General features: G+C 37.2%; 1 protein-coding gene across 12 annotated transcripts in view; it reads right to left on the bottom strand.

Moving 5' to 3' along the window:
• The window catches only part of UNC5C (unc-5 netrin receptor C), a 381,478-nt gene that overhangs the window by 57,274 nt on the left and 305,412 nt on the right, over nucleotides 1–18,792 (bottom strand). For all 12 annotated transcript variants that reach the window (XM_077142813.1, XM_077142815.1, XM_077142826.1 and 9 more), the window contains 2 exons: nucleotides 17,998–18,165; nucleotides 15,180–15,344 (listed from right to left, as the gene is read on the bottom strand). In XM_077142813.1, coding sequence (XP_076998928.1) covers nucleotides 15,180–15,344; nucleotides 17,998–18,165 — 333 coding nt within the window. The remainder of the gene's footprint in view (nucleotides 1–15,179; nucleotides 15,345–17,997; nucleotides 18,166–18,792) is intronic.

Below are 18,792 nucleotides of genomic sequence, written 5' to 3'. Positions count from 1 at the left end.
AAAAAAAAAAAAAAAAAAAAAGAGATTATCTAACCCAACCTTCTTCAGAGTCCCAATGGTGAGAAATATTATTGTCAAGTTACCCAATGAATTAAAGCTAAGATTGTGTTTCCAGTCACCCTGGTAAAACTAATGATGCACAAATGTTTGCATGTGCAACTCTTGGGCAACACCATTCACATTGGTACAGAGTGTAGCTTTAGACTGTATGCTGGTTTGAAAGGATGTAGTCCCTTAGAAAAGCCATGTTTTAATCTAAATCCCATATCACAAAGGCAGAATAATCCCTATTCAATACTGTATGTTTGAAACTGTAATCAGATCATCTCCCTGGAGGTGTGATTTAATCAAGAATGGTTGTTAAACTGGATTAGGTGACGACATGTCTCCACCCATTTGGGTGGGTCTTGATAAGTTTCTGGAGACCTATAAAAGAGGAAACATTTTGGCGAATAAGCAATTCAGAGACAGCAGAGCAGAATGACATAGCCACGAAGCAGAGAGTCCACCAGCCAGCGACCTCTGGAGATGAAGAAGGAAAATGCCTCCCGGGGAACTTCATGAAACAGGAAGCCAGGAGAAGAAGCTAGCAGATGATGCCGTGTTCACCATGTGCCCTTCTAGCTGAGAGAGGAACCCTGACCATGTTCACCATGTGCCTTTTCAGATGAGAGAGAAACTCTGACTGTGTTTGCCATGTGCCTTCTCACTTGAGAGAGAAACCCTGAACCTCATCGGCCTTCTTGAATCAAGGTATCTTTCCCTGGATGCCTGAGATTGGACATTTCTATAGACTTGCTTTAACTGGGACATTTTCTTGGCCTTAGAACTGTAAACTAGTGACTTATTAAATTCCTCTTTTTAAAAATCATTCCGTTTCTGGTATATTGCATTTTAGCAGCTAGCAAACTAGAACAGACTGTTAACATAACAATCTTCTGGCTGCTGGTGGTAAGGTAACTTGAGGAAAGAAAGTCTTTTTCTAATTTGTACAAGGTTATAATTTAGACTAGAGGTGGGATTGCCCATAGCTTTCAGCTGATGTCCAACTACTATAAAGAATCAGAGTCTATACCCATCTGTCATAAAAAGGAACGAGGGCTTTCCTTGGTTTTATACTGGTAGTAAGTTAAATCAGGTTATGCTTTAAATGTGGAGAACACCTAGTAACTGTGTGCTAATATGCCTGGGCATTACCTACTGAATGAATTTACATGTGGGAACTCTTGGGGACAATCCCATAAACTGTATGTAAACATCTGTTTTCCCACTAACAGTAACTGCATTGATTTTTCTAGTCTTTAACTTTTTTCTTTCTATGTGCTATGGATAGCAGGAGATAGCCAAAAATGATCATGTCTTTAGGATTAAATGTATTTGAAGAAGATAATATGTAGTTCTTCTCCCATATGTAAAATTTTGATAGAAAATATTATCAAGCAAATATGCTGTTGTGAGAAATACTGTAACCTCTAAACATCACTGATCAAGTTCAAATTTCTCAAAACCATGTCTCTCAATCACTTGCAAAATCCCTGGATTTTAGAGTTAAACCAGATCATTGATTCAAATTTTCGATCCTAACCCCTTCATGTTTGCAGACTGAGCGGCCTGAGCCATAGAGTGGTGAGAACTTCTCTAAACATCCCAAAGCTGGTGAAGCAGTAAAGTAAGGGTTCGATCTCAGCCCTTGGACAACAGCCCCACAGTCTTTGTAAGTATTATCTGGGCATTAACTAGCAGATTAAAGGGGGACACACAGGGAAATAATAGAAAAGGGCTTGCTATGTTCACGGCTTAATTTGCAATTCAGCTTTTCGATGAGGTAATGCTAATGATTTATATTATAAAATAACTCTCCATTAGAAACACTATCATTGATATTCATGAGAAAGCTAAAATAACATGGATAAGTTTTCACCCTTAAATGGAAGGACTTCGAAACAGTTGTCTTTTGTTTCAAATGTGTGGCAAGCAGAGGAAGCAGCAAATAATCTTGGTATTTCTACTCTAATGAAATTGGAGAGTCAGTCTAGAATGATGTTCCCAATGTATGACAAACACACTGTGTTTGGCATAAAACCCTACAATAAGTAAATATTTAAACAAGAAGCACAGTTTCCCTGAAAAATGATATCAACGGGAAAAAAATGAATAAACATCAATAATTGGGGGGGACTCTACATATCAGAAGAAAATCACATTTTAAAGCATCCGGCATCCAAGAGCTTGCATGAAAAAAGGATTATTAAAACAGACAGATCTGGGTTCATATTTAGGTCCAGGCACTTCTTTGCTATGGGCTTGGGTGGATTGTTTCAATTTTCTGTGTCTCAATTTCCTCTTCTGCAAAACAGAGTTGCTTTTATGGGATTATCAAAACACTACTAGTAAGGTTATTTATTCTACTTGCTTGTTAACTTATAAAACTGAACACAAGTCACTTTGCCTCAGTTTAGCCATGTCTAACATACTAAGCTGAGTCTAATGTCAGCATATCAGGTGCAAAGTAATATAATTAAAATTACAAGGGGTGCGAGGGTAGTTCAGTGGTAGAATTCTCGCCTGCCATGCGGGAGACCCAGGTTCGATTATCGGCCCATGCACTTCCCAAAACAAACAAACAGAAGAAATCAACAAAAATGAACAAACAACAACAAAAAAATTCAACAAATGGTGTTGCAATAACGGGATACTTACAAGGAAAAAAGAATGAAATATGACCCCGGCATACAGCATACAAAAAAACATATATATCTGAATTTCTCTCAACTACTGTACATGCATTACAACAATTTTTATGCCTCCAAAGTTTGACAATCCCTGAGACAGGTTTAAGAAACACCTACAAGAAAAATCTGTATGAAGATGTTGGGAAATTAAAACTCTCTGTTTTAAAATTAGCTATCAAATCTCTAGCCAAAGTGGAGATGGACAGAGTCCTAGAAGGTGCTTCTGCTTGCCTTCAAGGGATAATCATTGTATTTCAATATGAAGCTGCTTCTATGACCTTGATAAATATACTTAGATTTTATGATATGGTGAGGATTCAGCAAAATAAGGAGAGTAGTGATGCATGGCTTATACAAAGATCAATATGTGAGTTAAGCATATAACTCAATTTAGTTTATAAAAGCATTAAGTTTGTTCCATAACAGTATATGTTTTTAGATCACCAGGTTTTCACTTAGTTCTAATCATATTTATCTATTTGAGATACATTAGACCACATCATAAGATCTTTCCTCATATTTATAATCTTACCATAAGAGCAAGTGAGAATCCTGGTGGATTTTCCTGCTCCTTAACCTGGCTACTTGGACTTTTGTTTATTCCAGTGACTTTACACTAAGCCTAAATGTGGGATATTTCTCAATTAAATTACCTTTCATTTGATGCAAATGTTCTTATTAAAAACCTCAAGGGCCATTCAAAATAAACGTGTCCTGATTTCTTCCCTCTTTTTGTCAGTTTTTACCCAGCAAGCTCATCACGACTCACTAATGATGTCAAGGGTCAAGTCCGTCAAAGACACCCATGGTCATATATTCTAATTTACTAATCTTCTGAGAGTTTATTTATGGACAGGGGCTGAAAGAACTCCAAACAAATGAATACATAAATTCTTGCATATGACAACAAAAATTGAAAAGAACATTTGCTCATCACTGATGTCAGTCGTCTGAATTGCTGAGGTAATTTCCAGCCTTTGGAAGACAGTTGGCCTTGCCTCACTAAACCAGCCCATAGGTCCCTTCTAACAATGGCCCACACTTTCTGAAAATGAATAGCGGGTGTGCTGGTTTGAATCTGGCATGTACCCCAGAAAAGCCATGTCCTTTTATCCTCATTCAGTATTGCTGGGTGGGAGCTTTTTTATTATTTCCATGGAGATGTGAACCACCCAATTGTGGGTGGTCACTTTTGATTAGATGGTTTCCATGGAGATGGTGGGGTTGCTTACTGGAGCCTTTTAAGAGGGAGCCATTTTGGAAAAAACTCAGAACCAACAGAACCCACGCAGCCAGAGAAGACCACTGGAGATCCAGCAGGGAAACGAAGCCTTACGAAATGAGGAGAGAAAGCTAGCAGACATAACCATGTGAATTAGAATTTAAAGGTGAGAAACCAGGATAGTTAGCTGAGGAAATTTCCAAATTAAATGTGTAACGTGTGGCCTGGCTTCCCTTCGCAGCTTATAGTGAAATGCAACCGGAAAGAGGTAAGTGAGAACTTAATTCTTGGGGTATAAAAAAACCAGAAATTGATGATCTGGAAAAATCTAGACTTCCACAAAGAGAGACCCAAGAATAGTACCCATGTGAGGATTTAACAAAACATGGAAGCAGTCAGCCATTACAGCAAGGATTTGAGATAGAGTTATCCAGAAAGGATCTGTGGAAAGTCCTCTTGTCTGATGGACATTACTACAGTGTACTGTATAGAAGACCAACAAGAGTGTTGTGGGAGCTGTATAAATGGGACCACAGCTAGCCTGGACTAAAAGAGATGGAAAACTGGAGGAAAAAACACTTCAAAGGTAGAACAATGGAAGCTGAGGTCTAAAGCCAAGAAACCTTGGGCCGTGAGAGCAGACCCACTCGAGCGCTTGAAGAGGGTGAGTTTGTCCCAAAGGCAGAGGGTGGGCCTTTCACCTCCTCTCTCAGGAGAGTTGTGTTACCTCAGGCCTTGTAGCGGTAAGAGCACATTCCTTGGGGATAGGGGAGAGCTTGGCTGCCACCCTATGTTCTGGAAGTGTTGAGCGGGTGTCCCGGATATGGCAGAGAGCCTGGGTGCAGCCCTGATATACGGAGAGACTGGAAGTGAGTAAAAGTTGTCCCCAATATCCCTCCGGGTCACATTGGAGAGAGCAGGGCTACTGAGTAGGCCCTTGGAAAGTGTGGGACTGCCACTTTCTAAAGCCCCAAGAATAAATGCCTCTCAGACTTTAAAATCAAATGGAGTTTGTCCTGTAGGTTTCCAGAACTGTTTGGGTCCTGTGACCTCTGTGTTCCTTTCCATTTCTCCCTGTGGAAATGGGAGCATCTAGCCTGTGACTGTTCCTCCTTTGTATATTGGCAGCAGATAACTTTTTCTGAGTTTTACAGGTCCAGAACCAGAGCGGAATTTTGTCTTAGGACAGACTTTGCTTGTAGCTGACTTTGATGAGATTTTGTACTGTTTCTGACTTTGTATTGTATTTGTATTGTTATTGAAATGGTTTAAGGCTCTGTGATAATGTGATGGAATGAATATATCTTGCACTTGGAAAGAATATATTTTGGGGGGTCCAAAAGGTGGAATATGCTGGTGTGAATCTGTTGTGTACCCAAGAAAAGCTAAGTTCTTGAATTCTCATTCAATATTGCCAGATGGGATCTTTTTGACTGTTTCTGTGGAGATGTAACCCACCCAAATGTGGGTTGTAACTTTTGATTAGATGATTTCTACAGAGATGTGTCTCCACCCACTCAAGGTGGGGTTGCTTACTGGAGCACTTTAAAAGGGAACCATTTTGGAAAAAGTTCAGAACCAACAGAACCAACAGACTCCACATAGCCAGAGACGTTCAGAGAACCAGAAGGAAAATACCGCCAGGGAAACCTTATGAAATGGGGAGAGAAAGCTAGCAGACATTGCCATGTACCCTCCCAGATGAGAGAGAGATTCCAAACTCCATCAGCCCTTTCTTTGGAGTTAAGTACCTGTCTCTAGATGCCTTAATTTGGACATTTTCATGCCTTAGAACTGTAAACTTGCAGCTTAATAAATTCTCTTTTTAAATTGGAAAAATCCATTTCTGTTATATTGAATTTCAGCAGCTTTTGCAAAGTAAAACGGCAGGTAATTATCATCACAGGTTGTATGAGAGACTTACCCCATAGCACACAGTAGGTAAAGAATAAATGCCTGAAATTTAACTGAAGAGCTGAGTAAAACCGAAGCCCTATATCATCTGCCTGAGTGTTTTTATGTGGTAGACTGCATCCTCATCAGACTACTTACAAAGAATAAAATAAACCATTCTGGTTGCTTGAAGCAACATGCTCTTAAATCTAATTCATTCCTGTGGGTGTAAATCCATTGTATATAGGACTTTTTGATGAGGCTGCTTCAGTTAAGGTGTGACCCAGCTCATCAGGCTGGCTCTTAGTCCTAATACTGGAGTCCTTTATAAACAGACTGAATACACAGAAAGCTGCAGATGAACTGGCAGAAGCTGAACATTAGTGGAATCTGAAGACACCACCACGTGCCTTGCCATGTGACAACCCAAAGACCAAGTATCAAGGCAGCAAGCTCCAGAAGCCACAATCTTTGGGAAAAAGCACCTTGATGAGGCCTTGATTTGGACATTTTCCCAGCCTCAAATTGTAAGCTAATACATTCCCAGTGTTTAAACTAAACCATATCATTGTATTTGCTGGAGCAGCCTAGGAAACAAAAACAACCATTAAATCAGAAGTCAGCACTGTTATAATCCTTCCATAGCAGTAAAGACATCTGGTAGAAAAAGTAAAATGCCAGAGTTCTGAAGTAGAGGCAGGTTTCTAACATACTTCACCCTATCTGCTGTATATTTAGGCAGAAAAAAAATTAAGCTAATAGTCCTGGAGCTGAACCTGGAGAAGTCCTGAGAAGAACCTGGAGAACCTGAAAAAGTCCACTTTTCATTGTGGTTGTCTGTGTGGTGGCACCTTTCATAATACCCTTAGAGTGACTTTTCCTTTCTAGAAGCCAAAAACCTTGCATCTATCTCCTCATGCTAATCTGTTTAGGGGGCTCCATAGGTATTCATCAGGTTTCTGTGGCTAACGTTTCTAACCACATTCCAGCTTTCAAAAGCAGGAAAGGGTTTACCAGGAAGGAAAAAAGCAAAAGCAAATTGCGCTGATTAAACCATAGACTGCAGACCACTGTGTCGGATGGGCAGTTCATGCACAGATTATTTATTTGTCTGCTGGGAAAGTGCCCATATGAAGAAGCAGCCAAACATAGCTATGACATCAACTTCTTCCAAACTATATATATAAAAAAAGCACTCAATGTCTTAAACACTCACAACTATGCTTTCTTATCAAACTGCGGTGCTGACAAAAATTTCCCTGCACTGACTAGCACCTTCTCAAATGCCTACCACGGGAGGTTATAAACACATCTGTCTATAGTCAAGAACTGACTATTTGTAAGGGAAATCATTTCCCCATATTAAATGCACCTGGGATTCCGGGGGCCCTGGCATTCAGTGTGTCCACACCACAATTTACACGCAGAGTTCTGCCACTTCCTGTGTACCTGAGAAATGGAAAGCTGTGTGACATGTAAATTTTTTAATGAGTAGAAAGTGCTAAATTTTCAGAATGCATAGCATTTAATTCCCAAAGTTAGGAAGTTCATCCATGCAGACACAACTCCAGGCATTTCTTTTTTGCAAATTGCAACTTTTAATTTGTCTATTGTGGCATAAACCCTTTTCAGTAAGTAGCAGTAAATCTAAATTCATACTTGAACTTTTACATATCCCCACATGGGATTCCAATCTTCATATGCGATTGACAACTAAACATAGGAATAGTTGATGTAATATAACAATCTATTTGAATGTATTTATAAATATATATAAATCTCCATATCTGTAACAAGCCACATATATGGTACTCAAGTTACTATTTTTAAAATGAAAAGATAAGGCTGAGCCGCGGTGGTTCAGTGGCAGAGTTTTCGCCTGCCATGCTAGAGACCCAGGTTTGATTCCTGGTGCCTGCCCATGTGGGAAAAAAAAAAGAAAGAAAAGATAAGGATTGATTAAAATATTATAATACTAAGCATGTAAACAGTAATTTTACTACAAATTCATTATAAAGATTATGAAAGTTAAACATAAATGTTAGGTCTTAAGGATATATCTGTATTTCATTGTAAAAGGTAAATATGCGTATTGGCGTAACAATTTTCTTGTATCTCTCTTTCCTTCCCTCTCTCTCTTACCTGCATCCCAGGGAAACCATTCCATATAAATTCTATTTCAAAAGTCTGTTGCAAATTTAGGGACTACTTTAATATCATTCTGGGGATAATATAAATAAATCTAAACATGTTAATGTGTAAATAACACAAAGAACCTTATAATACTGCTATCCAAAAAGATATACTATTTACACTATTACTAAGCAAAAACAGTGTTATAGGTTTTTAATACCCAATCCTTTCCACTATGTTTAATATGTCAGATGTGCTTTTTTTTTTTCCCATGGGCAGGCACCAGGAATCGAACCCAGGTCTCTGTCATGGGAGGCTAGATACTCTGCCTGCAGAGCCACCGTGGCCCTCCCCAGATGTGATTTTTAATTATTTTCTGTAGTGACAAACAATCTAAATAATCTATACTTTCTTGGTCAATGCAATCCACGTCATTTAGTATGCCTAAGGAGTCCAGCTTTTTAAATATTTATTAAAAAATTAACAATGTGCCTATAAACCAAATATATCCAAATTCTTTCTGGGACATTAAGCAACTTTGGTGGCTTCTAATTATTCTTTAATAATGCATTCTAATTAAACTGTACCAATTTCTAGAAGTTCTTAAAGTCATTCGAAGGCACTGAGGCAGTGTCCCCACTCCAGGAACTACTTTTTCAGGCCAAAGAGTATATATCTTTATCTGGAATATAGATAGAAAAATAGAGGATAGATGATAGAATAAATAGATAGATAGATAGAAAGATAGATAGATATAGATTACATTAAATATGGACTAAGGTGTATGCAATGCTTAAAAACTTTAGTGCAGCTTCCAAAAATTGCTTAAAGACCATGGCCTTGTCTCACAAATGAAATTACACACTATCACATAATGCATCCAATTTACTGAACTGTCTAAGTATGGTTACAAGGACAAAATGAAATGTATACAGCAGGCAGCTGAGAAATAATGCAACTATTAATTCAGCTCAAAAGCCCATGTCTTCAAAATATTTGGTTTGCTGGATATAACTAAATCTTGCCAACCAGGGTTTTATGCAAATACTTTTTTGGTAATCAATGTGACCAGTTTGAATCAATGTGACCAAATTCCCAAGTTAGTGCTATCACTTTATCTCAAATCCTGAGACCTCTGCTTCTGTGCCCACAGGATTGTTCTCACCTATTGCAACAATTATAAATATAATGGAATATTAAGCATAGATAATATAGAGTAGAAAGCATATAGAAAAAGAAAAATATTTGTGCTCATAATCTTATGAGCCAAGAAAGTGCATAAACTTCATCTTTTTTCTAAGCTTATTTTTACATACTTATGATCAAATGCATAATAAATCCACATTCTGCTTTTCCATGTTGAACCATTATAAATATTTTAACATTCTTATGATGTTCCATTTTATGGAAATGGAAATACCATATCTTACTTAACCATTAACGTAAAAAATATGAAGACAACTGGTGCATATCTCTTTGGTATTCATATTCATTACTTAAAATTTATTCACTGACGTAGGATTACTGGGTCAAAAGATATGAACAATTAAAGCTCTTGACTCATACTGTAAATCGCTTCCCTAAATAATTGTGAAACTTTGTATTCTCCAATTGCAAAATAACAAGTTTCTACTTTACAACATATTTGCTGACATTAAATATTATTATATTTTAAAATATTTCAATAATTTTATAAGTAACTGTGCTGGTTTGAGGCTATGTACCTCCAAAAAGGCCAGGTTCTTTTAATCCATTCTTGTGGGTGCAGGCCTATTGTGGGTGGGGCCTTTTGATTAGATTGTTTCAGTCGAGATGTAACCACTCCATTCAAGATGCATCTTAATCCTTTACTGGAGTCCTTTATGAGGATAAAAGATGAATCAGAGAGAAACACCCAGAGAAGAAAGCCAGGACCCACAGATGCTGAAGAGCCAGACTCTCAAAGCAACGAGACTTGGGAGTGAAGGCCTAGCATACACCAGCCATGTGCCTTCCCACGTGACAGGGGAACACTGGATGCCAGTGGCCTTTTTTCAGAGAAGGTATTGTTCCATAGATGCCTTAATCAGGACATCTTCAAAGACTTAGAACTGTAAATTTGTAAACTAATAAGTCCCCATTGTAAAAGTCAATTCATTTCTGGTATATTGCATTCTGGCAGCTTTAGCAAACCGAAACAGTAACCCTCAAAGCTTTTTTTTTTTTTGCATGGGCAGGCACCAGAAATCAAACCTGGGTCTCGGACATGGCAGACGAGAACTCTGCCACTGAGCCACCGTCGCACTGCCCACCCTCAAATCTTTTAGATTAAAATTTTAAACTGGCATTGAGGAAAGTCCTGGATTTCTAATATGTCTTACACAAACATCTACTAGCCTGATAAACAATTCAGCCAACCATTTGATTAATTACTCAATAGAAAATTAAACATTCTAAAAACTATAAAGTCTGAGAAAAACAAAAATCGAAATTAGATTTTATAGATTCTTTAGTATATCTAGCATGTTACTTAGATGTAACATGAAATTGAATTGAATTAAGAATGGTTCAATCAGTTAATCAAAGCCATTAACTAGACATTTTTTACAAAAATTAGTAACTATGATTTAAGTATTTCTCCTGTAAACAGTATAAAATTTGATTTTTCCTACAATTTTGAATCTCTACTTTTAACAGGTGGGTTTAATTCATTTATATTTGACCCCTGCTGTCTTTAGAATTATTTCTACCTTGTCATCATTTTCATTTACTATATTTTTTCTTCTTTCTTTTTTCCTACCTTATCCAGGAATGAGTTTTCTTTATTTCCCTAAAAATTCTTATTTTGAATTTATGTATGCAGTTTTTATGTGTCTGGTCAGGCTTAACATTTTAACTAACAGTTGAATCAGCAAAGTGTAATGCAAATAGTATTGGAACTTAGAAAAATTTGACTTAGGTCATTATCTCTCATATTCCATGTTAATGTTTTCTGCAATTTCATCTTACTTTCAGCTGACCCTGAAATGAGACTCAGTCTCATTTTTAAGAGTCCATTTTTACTGTACAGTTTTTAGTAGTTTATTGATTGAGGTTCAACCCTTTCTGTCTTGCTTGTCTAAAAATCTTTACAATTTGCTGTTTTGAGTTGGATTGTTTTCATTCTCTCGCCCATATGTTTTAACATCCCTTCTACATAATCTCTCACAATATCTTTTTTCCCCATAGTTAGGGAAATTTCATGAGATCTATGTTGCAGTTCACTAATTTTATCTTTACCTCTATCTACAGCTAAGTCCGATCTGATTTTAGTCTTCCATTGAGCTTTAGATTTAAATTGGATTTTTCACAAATTGTTCTTTTAACAGTATTTTCTTCTTTCATTTGTGTTCATGTTCATTTTTAAAAAATGTGGACTATATTTCACTTATACTTAAAGTCTCATTCAGTCTGTTCTATGAGCCCACGTTATTAGAGTGCTTATTTTCTGCTTTATTAGGTTTGCTGATGCTCCCTGACAGTGAATGTTCCCTTGGGTGAGTGCACTGCTGTGTTGTAAGTGCATTTTCAGAAGTGGGTTATTTCTATCATAGACCAATGCGCTTGGGTTGTGGAAACAACTGTTCTAGTTTGCTAGCTGCCGGAATGCAACACACCAGAGACAGATTGGCTTTTAATAAAAGGGGATTTATTTTGTTGGTTCTTCAGAGGAAAGGCAGCTAATTTTCTACTGAGGTTCTTTCTTACGTGGAAGGCACAGGATGGTCTCTGCTGGTCTTCTCTCCAGGCCCCTGGGTTCCAACAACTTTCCCCAGGGTGATTTCTTTCTCCATCTCCAAGGGCCCAGGCTGAGCTGCAAGTGCTGAGATGAGGAATGCCAAGCTGCTAGGCTGTGCTACATTGCGTTCTCTCATTTAAGCACCAGCCAATTACGTCAAACGTCACCCATTGCAGCAGACACGCCTCCTAGCCGACTGCAGATGTAACTGGCAACAGATGAGGTTCACGTACCGTTGGCTTATGTCCGCAGCAACAAGACTAGGTATGCTCACCTGGCCAAGTTGACAACTGAATCTAACTAACACAACAACCCTAGAGAGTGGTTTCCTGCTGGCTTCTGCAGGTGTCCCAGAAATTTTACCGATTATATTCATTGTGCCATCTTTGGGGTTTGCTCTTTGCACTGTATCTTAGATACCACAGAGCTTGATAGAGGATTGTAATAGCATAGATTTTAGTTAAGTGAAGACTTCATTTTTTTTTTTTCTCCACATTGAATTTTCTTGTGATTTCTCTGGGCTGGTGGGTGAAAGTTTTTTAGTAATTTTTCATAGTAGGGGCAGCCATTTATGAGTCCTTGATTTATTCAGATTCAGTGTTCTTGCTTCTTTCTCTTAGCTTCAGGCTTTGTAAGCCTGGGCTGCTGTCTCTGTGTCAGCACCAAAACCTGCCTCCCGGTCTTTAGGTCCTGTAGATGCGGCCCCACTTGGATACTCTGGTGTCTGCACACCCAGTTACTCAACTTTGAGTTCCCACTTCACTCATTTCTGGCATTTGGGGATTTTCCTCTCTTTCTTTTGAACATATCTCTCTTTCTCTTATTATTATATATATATATATAATTAAGTTTGTATTATTTTATCCAATATTTCTATATGTTTTGAGTTAAAGGTGTTTGTATTGCAGAAGGGGGTTGAGGAGTCAAGGAAGAAAAGTGTCTGTTTTGAACTAATCAACAAATAAACATCTACACAAGTATTTTCTATTTATTTCATATTGTATTGCTTCTAAATACCAATTTAGCTTTCAACAGATACTGCCTATATTATCTAAGTAACTGTAAATCTTACTCATATCTGTTATGAACTCTGAATTTCTCCTGTCCAGCAGTATATCTACATGTAAAACAGATTCCCTTTTATATAATTTTGAGTAGATTCAGAGGTTGTACTGCATCCCAGTTCAATGGGAAGTGGGCTAGTTTTATTTTGAGATAATATTACAGTATTGCTGGAGGACTTTGTTTATACGTTGAAGACACTAATTCTCCCTAAGTACATAAATAGCAAATCATTCCTAATTGCAAATCCCAACTTTCTGACTACATTTTCTATTCCCATTCTTTTTCTTAATACAGAGCTTGTTAGTCTTGCACGCTTGGCAGTTTCAATATTACGAAACCTTTTGCTTTCCAAAATGAGAGTCACGAGCAAGGCTGTGTCTTTGTAAGAATTTGGAAGCAAAACTATGCCAGAAACACCAGCCTACTGTTAAGCAGAAATATAGCTTGGATGGTAAAAACCTACCATTACACAGTACAGCAATATCTCTATGGTTTTTATTGCCGAGGAAATCAATAATAGTAGAGACTACAATTCTTTGTGGATTAGAGTAGATATAGGGGTGCAGGTGAAAGAGTTTATTGACTTAGTAGGAATTGTTACTATAATAAATCAGAGAGAGGGGAACAGCTTTTTATCTGAATGATTGGAACCCAAACACCAACATGTTTCAGTCTAACAAGAGACTTGATAGAATTAAACAAACACAAACAAACAAAAATCCCTCCTGTGGCCTCATTCAGCCTCCCTCTCTACACAAACACGTCAGGCTATCATTACTAACAAATATTCCATCACAAGGAAATGTTGCAAGAGATGATCTAGATGATCTAGTCTTAATTTGAGTGTTCTGTGTTGGTATTTAATAAATGCAATAATTTAAAATGTGCCATATTTTATAACTAATAAAAGATCCAGTGTGCCATCCTGCAGCCTTATATTACTTATTAAATAGATCACTTTGGGGATTTTTCAACATGCACAACAGAAGCAGAAGGTAAATCACCCAATGTTGAAATATTACATTGAGAGTGGGAAAGTGAGAGAAAGAAGGAAACTGAAATGTTGATATTCTACAGTAACATGCATGCATTTGTTCAGTGATAATGGAAGAAAAACAAATGACAAAAATGCTTAAAGAACAACTTGCATGTTCTATGCTGTTATTTTAACCTTAAACTGAAACTCATGCATAGAGGAACAAACCCTGCACCTGTGAACGAATGGTTAGCAAAACAGCTGAATTATTTCCATTCTGACATTTCTGGTAAAAACTTAATGAGGAGCAATTCCCCAAATCATGACCAGAAATTTTGCTTTATACTCAGCTGCAGCCCAATCTCAAAGAACCTAATATGCCAAAGACATAATAAGAAGCTTATCAAATTTTTATTCTGTTAACAACGTAATTATTTGTTTGCATTTTACTGAGAATTCTTTTTCAAGGCCCCTCTGTGTATGTACTCAGAGAAGTAAACAGAAATTTATAAATGTTGTGAAAATAAAATGATATTTATTCCTGAGTATCAAAAACAAATACTTCTGCACAATATATTTGTTTGCTTGTATTCTGCAAGCAATTTGTAACATATGATGAGAAATGTTAATATTTGGCCATCATTGGTTCAGATCCAAAGACTGCACATTGTTTCATACATTCAACTGGGTAGGGGTGATTTCACAACAATTCTTAGTACCTTGATTCATATTCATCTAAAGACATGGTAAATTGTCTATATCTAAGGGGTCCTCAATAAAGGGATAAGAGTTGGTAAGCATGGAAATCAAACTCCCATTCCATTTAGAAAATCTAAGGAACAAAACAAAGACAAATGAATGATGCTCAATTTATAGAACCCATTACATTCTTAAGATAATCTCTTAATTTCTTTTAAAAAATTAGCATTATTTTCTTTATAGAAGCAAACTCATAACCACATAGTAATTTTTAGCATAAACCCAACACTTTCAAGGGGCTGTAAATCTACCTACAGGAATGTTTATGGTCCTCCCTTAAATATATTTTACATTTCATGGATATTTGTAGGAATCAGCCATGGATTAGAAGCAAAGTGCTTGCTTTTGGGATGTCACATTTGACTCTATGAGGTGTTTAGTGTGCCCTTTTGTGCACTCTGATAAAACTGAGTAACTATTCCTTGGTCTAGAAAGAATGATAGCTCATCCTAGGAAACGACTAAGTCACTACCTTGCTCATGGGAAAGCAATACTGTGTTTGTCATTTGTTAACTAGAAACGATTCTTTGGAGAAGAGCTTTTTTCCAATTTTTGGAGAAAGAGGCTGTTGCTGTATTATTGCATTGTTATTGTTATTCAAAGAATTATCACTTTCTATTTTATTTTCTTCAAATCACTTACTCTGCATGCAGAGACCATCGGTGCAGTTCTTGGATTGCAAGACGAGGCCATCACAGTCTTTGCCTCCATTTTTGGGGGCTGGTGCCGTGCACTCCCTCCTGCGCCAGTGTGTACACTCGGTCCCACAGGTAGACCACTTGCTCCAGGAGGTCCACCTGCCATCCACTGCCACAAAATAAGCCCAGGTCAAATCAGAGGGAGAAGCAGCTGCTTGAGGGGAGAAGGGAGTGGAGCACCAGTATAAGCAGAACTAAACCAAAACCTGGAGAAGTGCCCCACTTAGGGGCACTGCCTTCACTTCAGCCACCTAGTCTGGGCACTCTGAACTGTCCTTACAGGGTGCATGACTGGCTCCTCATTGACCAAGCTAAGGGAAGCTTAATAGAATACACAGAAACCAAAGGGGCTGCCAGGAGCTAAGTTAATGCCCTTGGTAAAAATAGGTCTTGGTGGTGCCTCTTTCTCTATTAAAGAGGAAGCTTCTAGGCTATCCTCTTGAACATCAGGGGGCCACTTTTTGGATCCCAGATTTCTTTATGCGTAGCATCTGTAGGTGGTAAAAGTAAACTTGTGTGGGAGGTGGAAAAAAAGTTTGTATTGTGGGGAAAAATTACCTCTCTGTTCATCCTTCTACCCATCCATTCATCCATTCATCCATCCATCCACCCTTCCATCCATCCTTCCATCCTCCCATTCTTTCATGCATCATTCCATCTTTCCATCCACCTATCCATCTATCTATCTTTCTATGTCTTGCATAGTGTTTGTGTGTGTGTGTGTGTATGTGCATGGGCAGGCACTGGGAATCGAACCCAGGTCTCTGGAATGGTAGGCAGGAGCTCTGCCTGCTGAACCACTGTGGCCTGCCCTTGTAAAGTGCTTTTCATATTATTTTTTATCCAGGCAGCTTGACTCTGTTAAAAACATCTGCTATATCTTCTTGAAAAGACTATATTATTTTATAGTCCATTCATTATTTAATGATGTATTCACTCGTTATTTTTATTTAAAAAATAGTATTTGGATAGGTAACTAATTAATGTTATAAAAATTGAAGTCATATTGGTCTTTCTGATTTGATAACTTAGAATTGAATTTTTTCCTAACTTTAGTGACTGGCTTGCCAGCAATTTTAATGACAATAAGTTCAGATGTTTCCATTTTAAAAACATACCACTTAGATCCAACTATGAAAAAAATATAGAAATTTCACTAAGGTCATATTTAAAATTGCATCCCTTTAAGATTCTTACAGGAATAGGATAAGCATGCTGAATAAGAGTTGAATTTTTCTTTTATTTTCCCTTAAATACATATTTAGGATGATCTAGAATTCAATGTAAATCAAAACCTGTTATACTTGCATATTGACAGAAATGATATTAATTTTAATAGTCTACCCAGAGTTTAGGAAACCTTTATTATTTCATATTCAAAATATTGTGTAAATATATTATGTGTAATATGTATAAATATATAAACATGCCCACATGAAAAAATGATGAAAGCATTAATATTTCAATCATATAGAATTGGTTATATAAGCAAATTCCAACTATTTGGAGCCAAGACATTCGCTTTGACCTAGACCAGCCAAAGTAGTCACACACACGCAAACACACTCACACACACTCATAAACACACACTCATACATGTACACAAATACACACACATACATATACACATTCCTATTTCAATACAAATTGCTCAGTGTATTTTTAATTGTGGAAATCAACACTTGGATAAAAAAGGGGAGGGTACGAGATAAAATACACACATTATAAGCCTAGTCAAATGTTAAAATCTGTTCCATAAATAAAAACTACCAAAGAGTTCAGTGTGGGAGTGAGATTGTTTTGATACTTAGAAATCAACAGTTGGGAAGATAAAATACAGATAATATTTTTTCTCTACTTCTTTTCTCCAACCAATTTCTGAGAATGGTTCTATTAAAGGAGGAACAGGAAAAACGTAGGCAAAACAGAGAGGTAAGGAGTCTGTATATTTAAAAAATGAAATTAAAAATATTAGAGGAACCTGATGGAGTGCAGTAAATTTATGGTTTATCTAAAAACGTAATTTTAGCTTAACTTTGGGATATATTACATAATTTCACACTTTCATGGGTTTTGATTTCATAAGTTTGGTTTTGGCAAATATAAACTTCAATTTACCTAGGGATACGAGTTTGTGGCAATATGAGATAGTATGTGATTGAGAGACGCAAAGAAGCAGAGAGGTGCAGTCCCGGTATAGATACTGCTGCAAATAACTCACAAAGTAGAGAGCCAAAATGCATGGATTATAAAGAAATGACTGCCTTAACTTTTCAAAATATATTAGCCCATGTGTCAAAAAGCTCTCCCTTTTAATTCATTCCACGTGGTTTGCCTTTACCCAGAAATTGACACCAAATATCAAATATTTCAGTCCAAAACATTTTTTTTACAATTTCCACTCCAATTAACTTCCATGGCTTTCTGAAGATCAAGGCTTGCTGTTCCTAAAATGTGTGGCTTTTAATGCTGCTCAAATCCCTTGAATTATAGTTTATGGAATAACTATTATAAGGGGTATTATGTTTCTGTGTGCTTGATCTCCTATTTTGTGCTGTTTTTCATGTTTGGATGGCATGTACCCCCAAAGAAACTCTTTTGGGAGAAAACAGTTTATTTACCAGCAATCGAATCATTGAGTGATAGGATGGGTTTAAATGAGGTTTATCACACATTTAAGGATAAGGGTTTTGTATCCATTCTCTAAAAAATATTTTTAGAATGGTGGGAGACATTTAGAACGAAATGTCTGGTTTCCTTACCTGGGCATAGCGTAGTACAGGCTATTTTTTGCACACTCTGCCCTTCGCAGAAGGCGCCACCATTGAGTGGTGCTGGGTTGGTGCAGGTCCTGGTACGTTTCTGATATCCTCGTCCACAGCGGCTGTTACACACAGACCACTCGGTCCAGGTGGACCAGCCACCATTTACTGAAAGGAAGCAAGAAAACGTGGAATAAACTTGTGCGCTTGCACACACAGACACTCAAAGCACACGCAGCACATATTCAGGAAGTTATCTTCCAAGGGACCAGGAAAAATATTCAGTTTCCAAAGCGATAAGAGACCTTGAGCATCATTGCGGCCCAAGTTTTATTGAAGAGCTGAAAAACGTAAGCTCAGAGAAAATCACTTATCAGGATCCTCAGAAAAATAAATAAGAGAGGGTTCTCTTTTCCTTGACCAGAGTTCTTTTTAATAAAAGTACATTCCTTTATTCAGATAAGTTCCAACAATTACTTTCGAGAAGCTTATGTCGAATAAGAAATGTTTACATCATTATGCCAAGGTGGCAAGTAAATCTGAAGTATGAGAATGGAATAAAATAATTCAGTGCTTTTTAAATAACAGATGATTAATTACTTTTCTTTAGCATTTTTAAGCTTGATAACTTTTAAGGATATTTAGTCAATTTCATTAACTAACCTGTCAATCTGGTTCAAAAGAAATCTGAATTAGTGGATTTCTTTTAACTAATCGAGTGGCTGCTTGGTTGAGGTGGAAATGAATTGACATAATTGATATGGAGAAGTAGTCGGTGCATAAAGGCTAATTATG

Source organism: Tamandua tetradactyla, chromosome 24 (genome assembly GCF_023851605.1).
Source record: "Tamandua tetradactyla isolate mTamTet1 chromosome 24, mTamTet1.pri, whole genome shotgun sequence".
In the NCBI taxonomy this organism is placed as follows: Eukaryota; Metazoa; Chordata; class Mammalia; order Pilosa; family Myrmecophagidae; genus Tamandua; species Tamandua tetradactyla.
The sequence above is the reverse complement of the archived record's forward strand: the minus strand, read 5'-3'. Positions and strand labels throughout refer to the sequence as shown.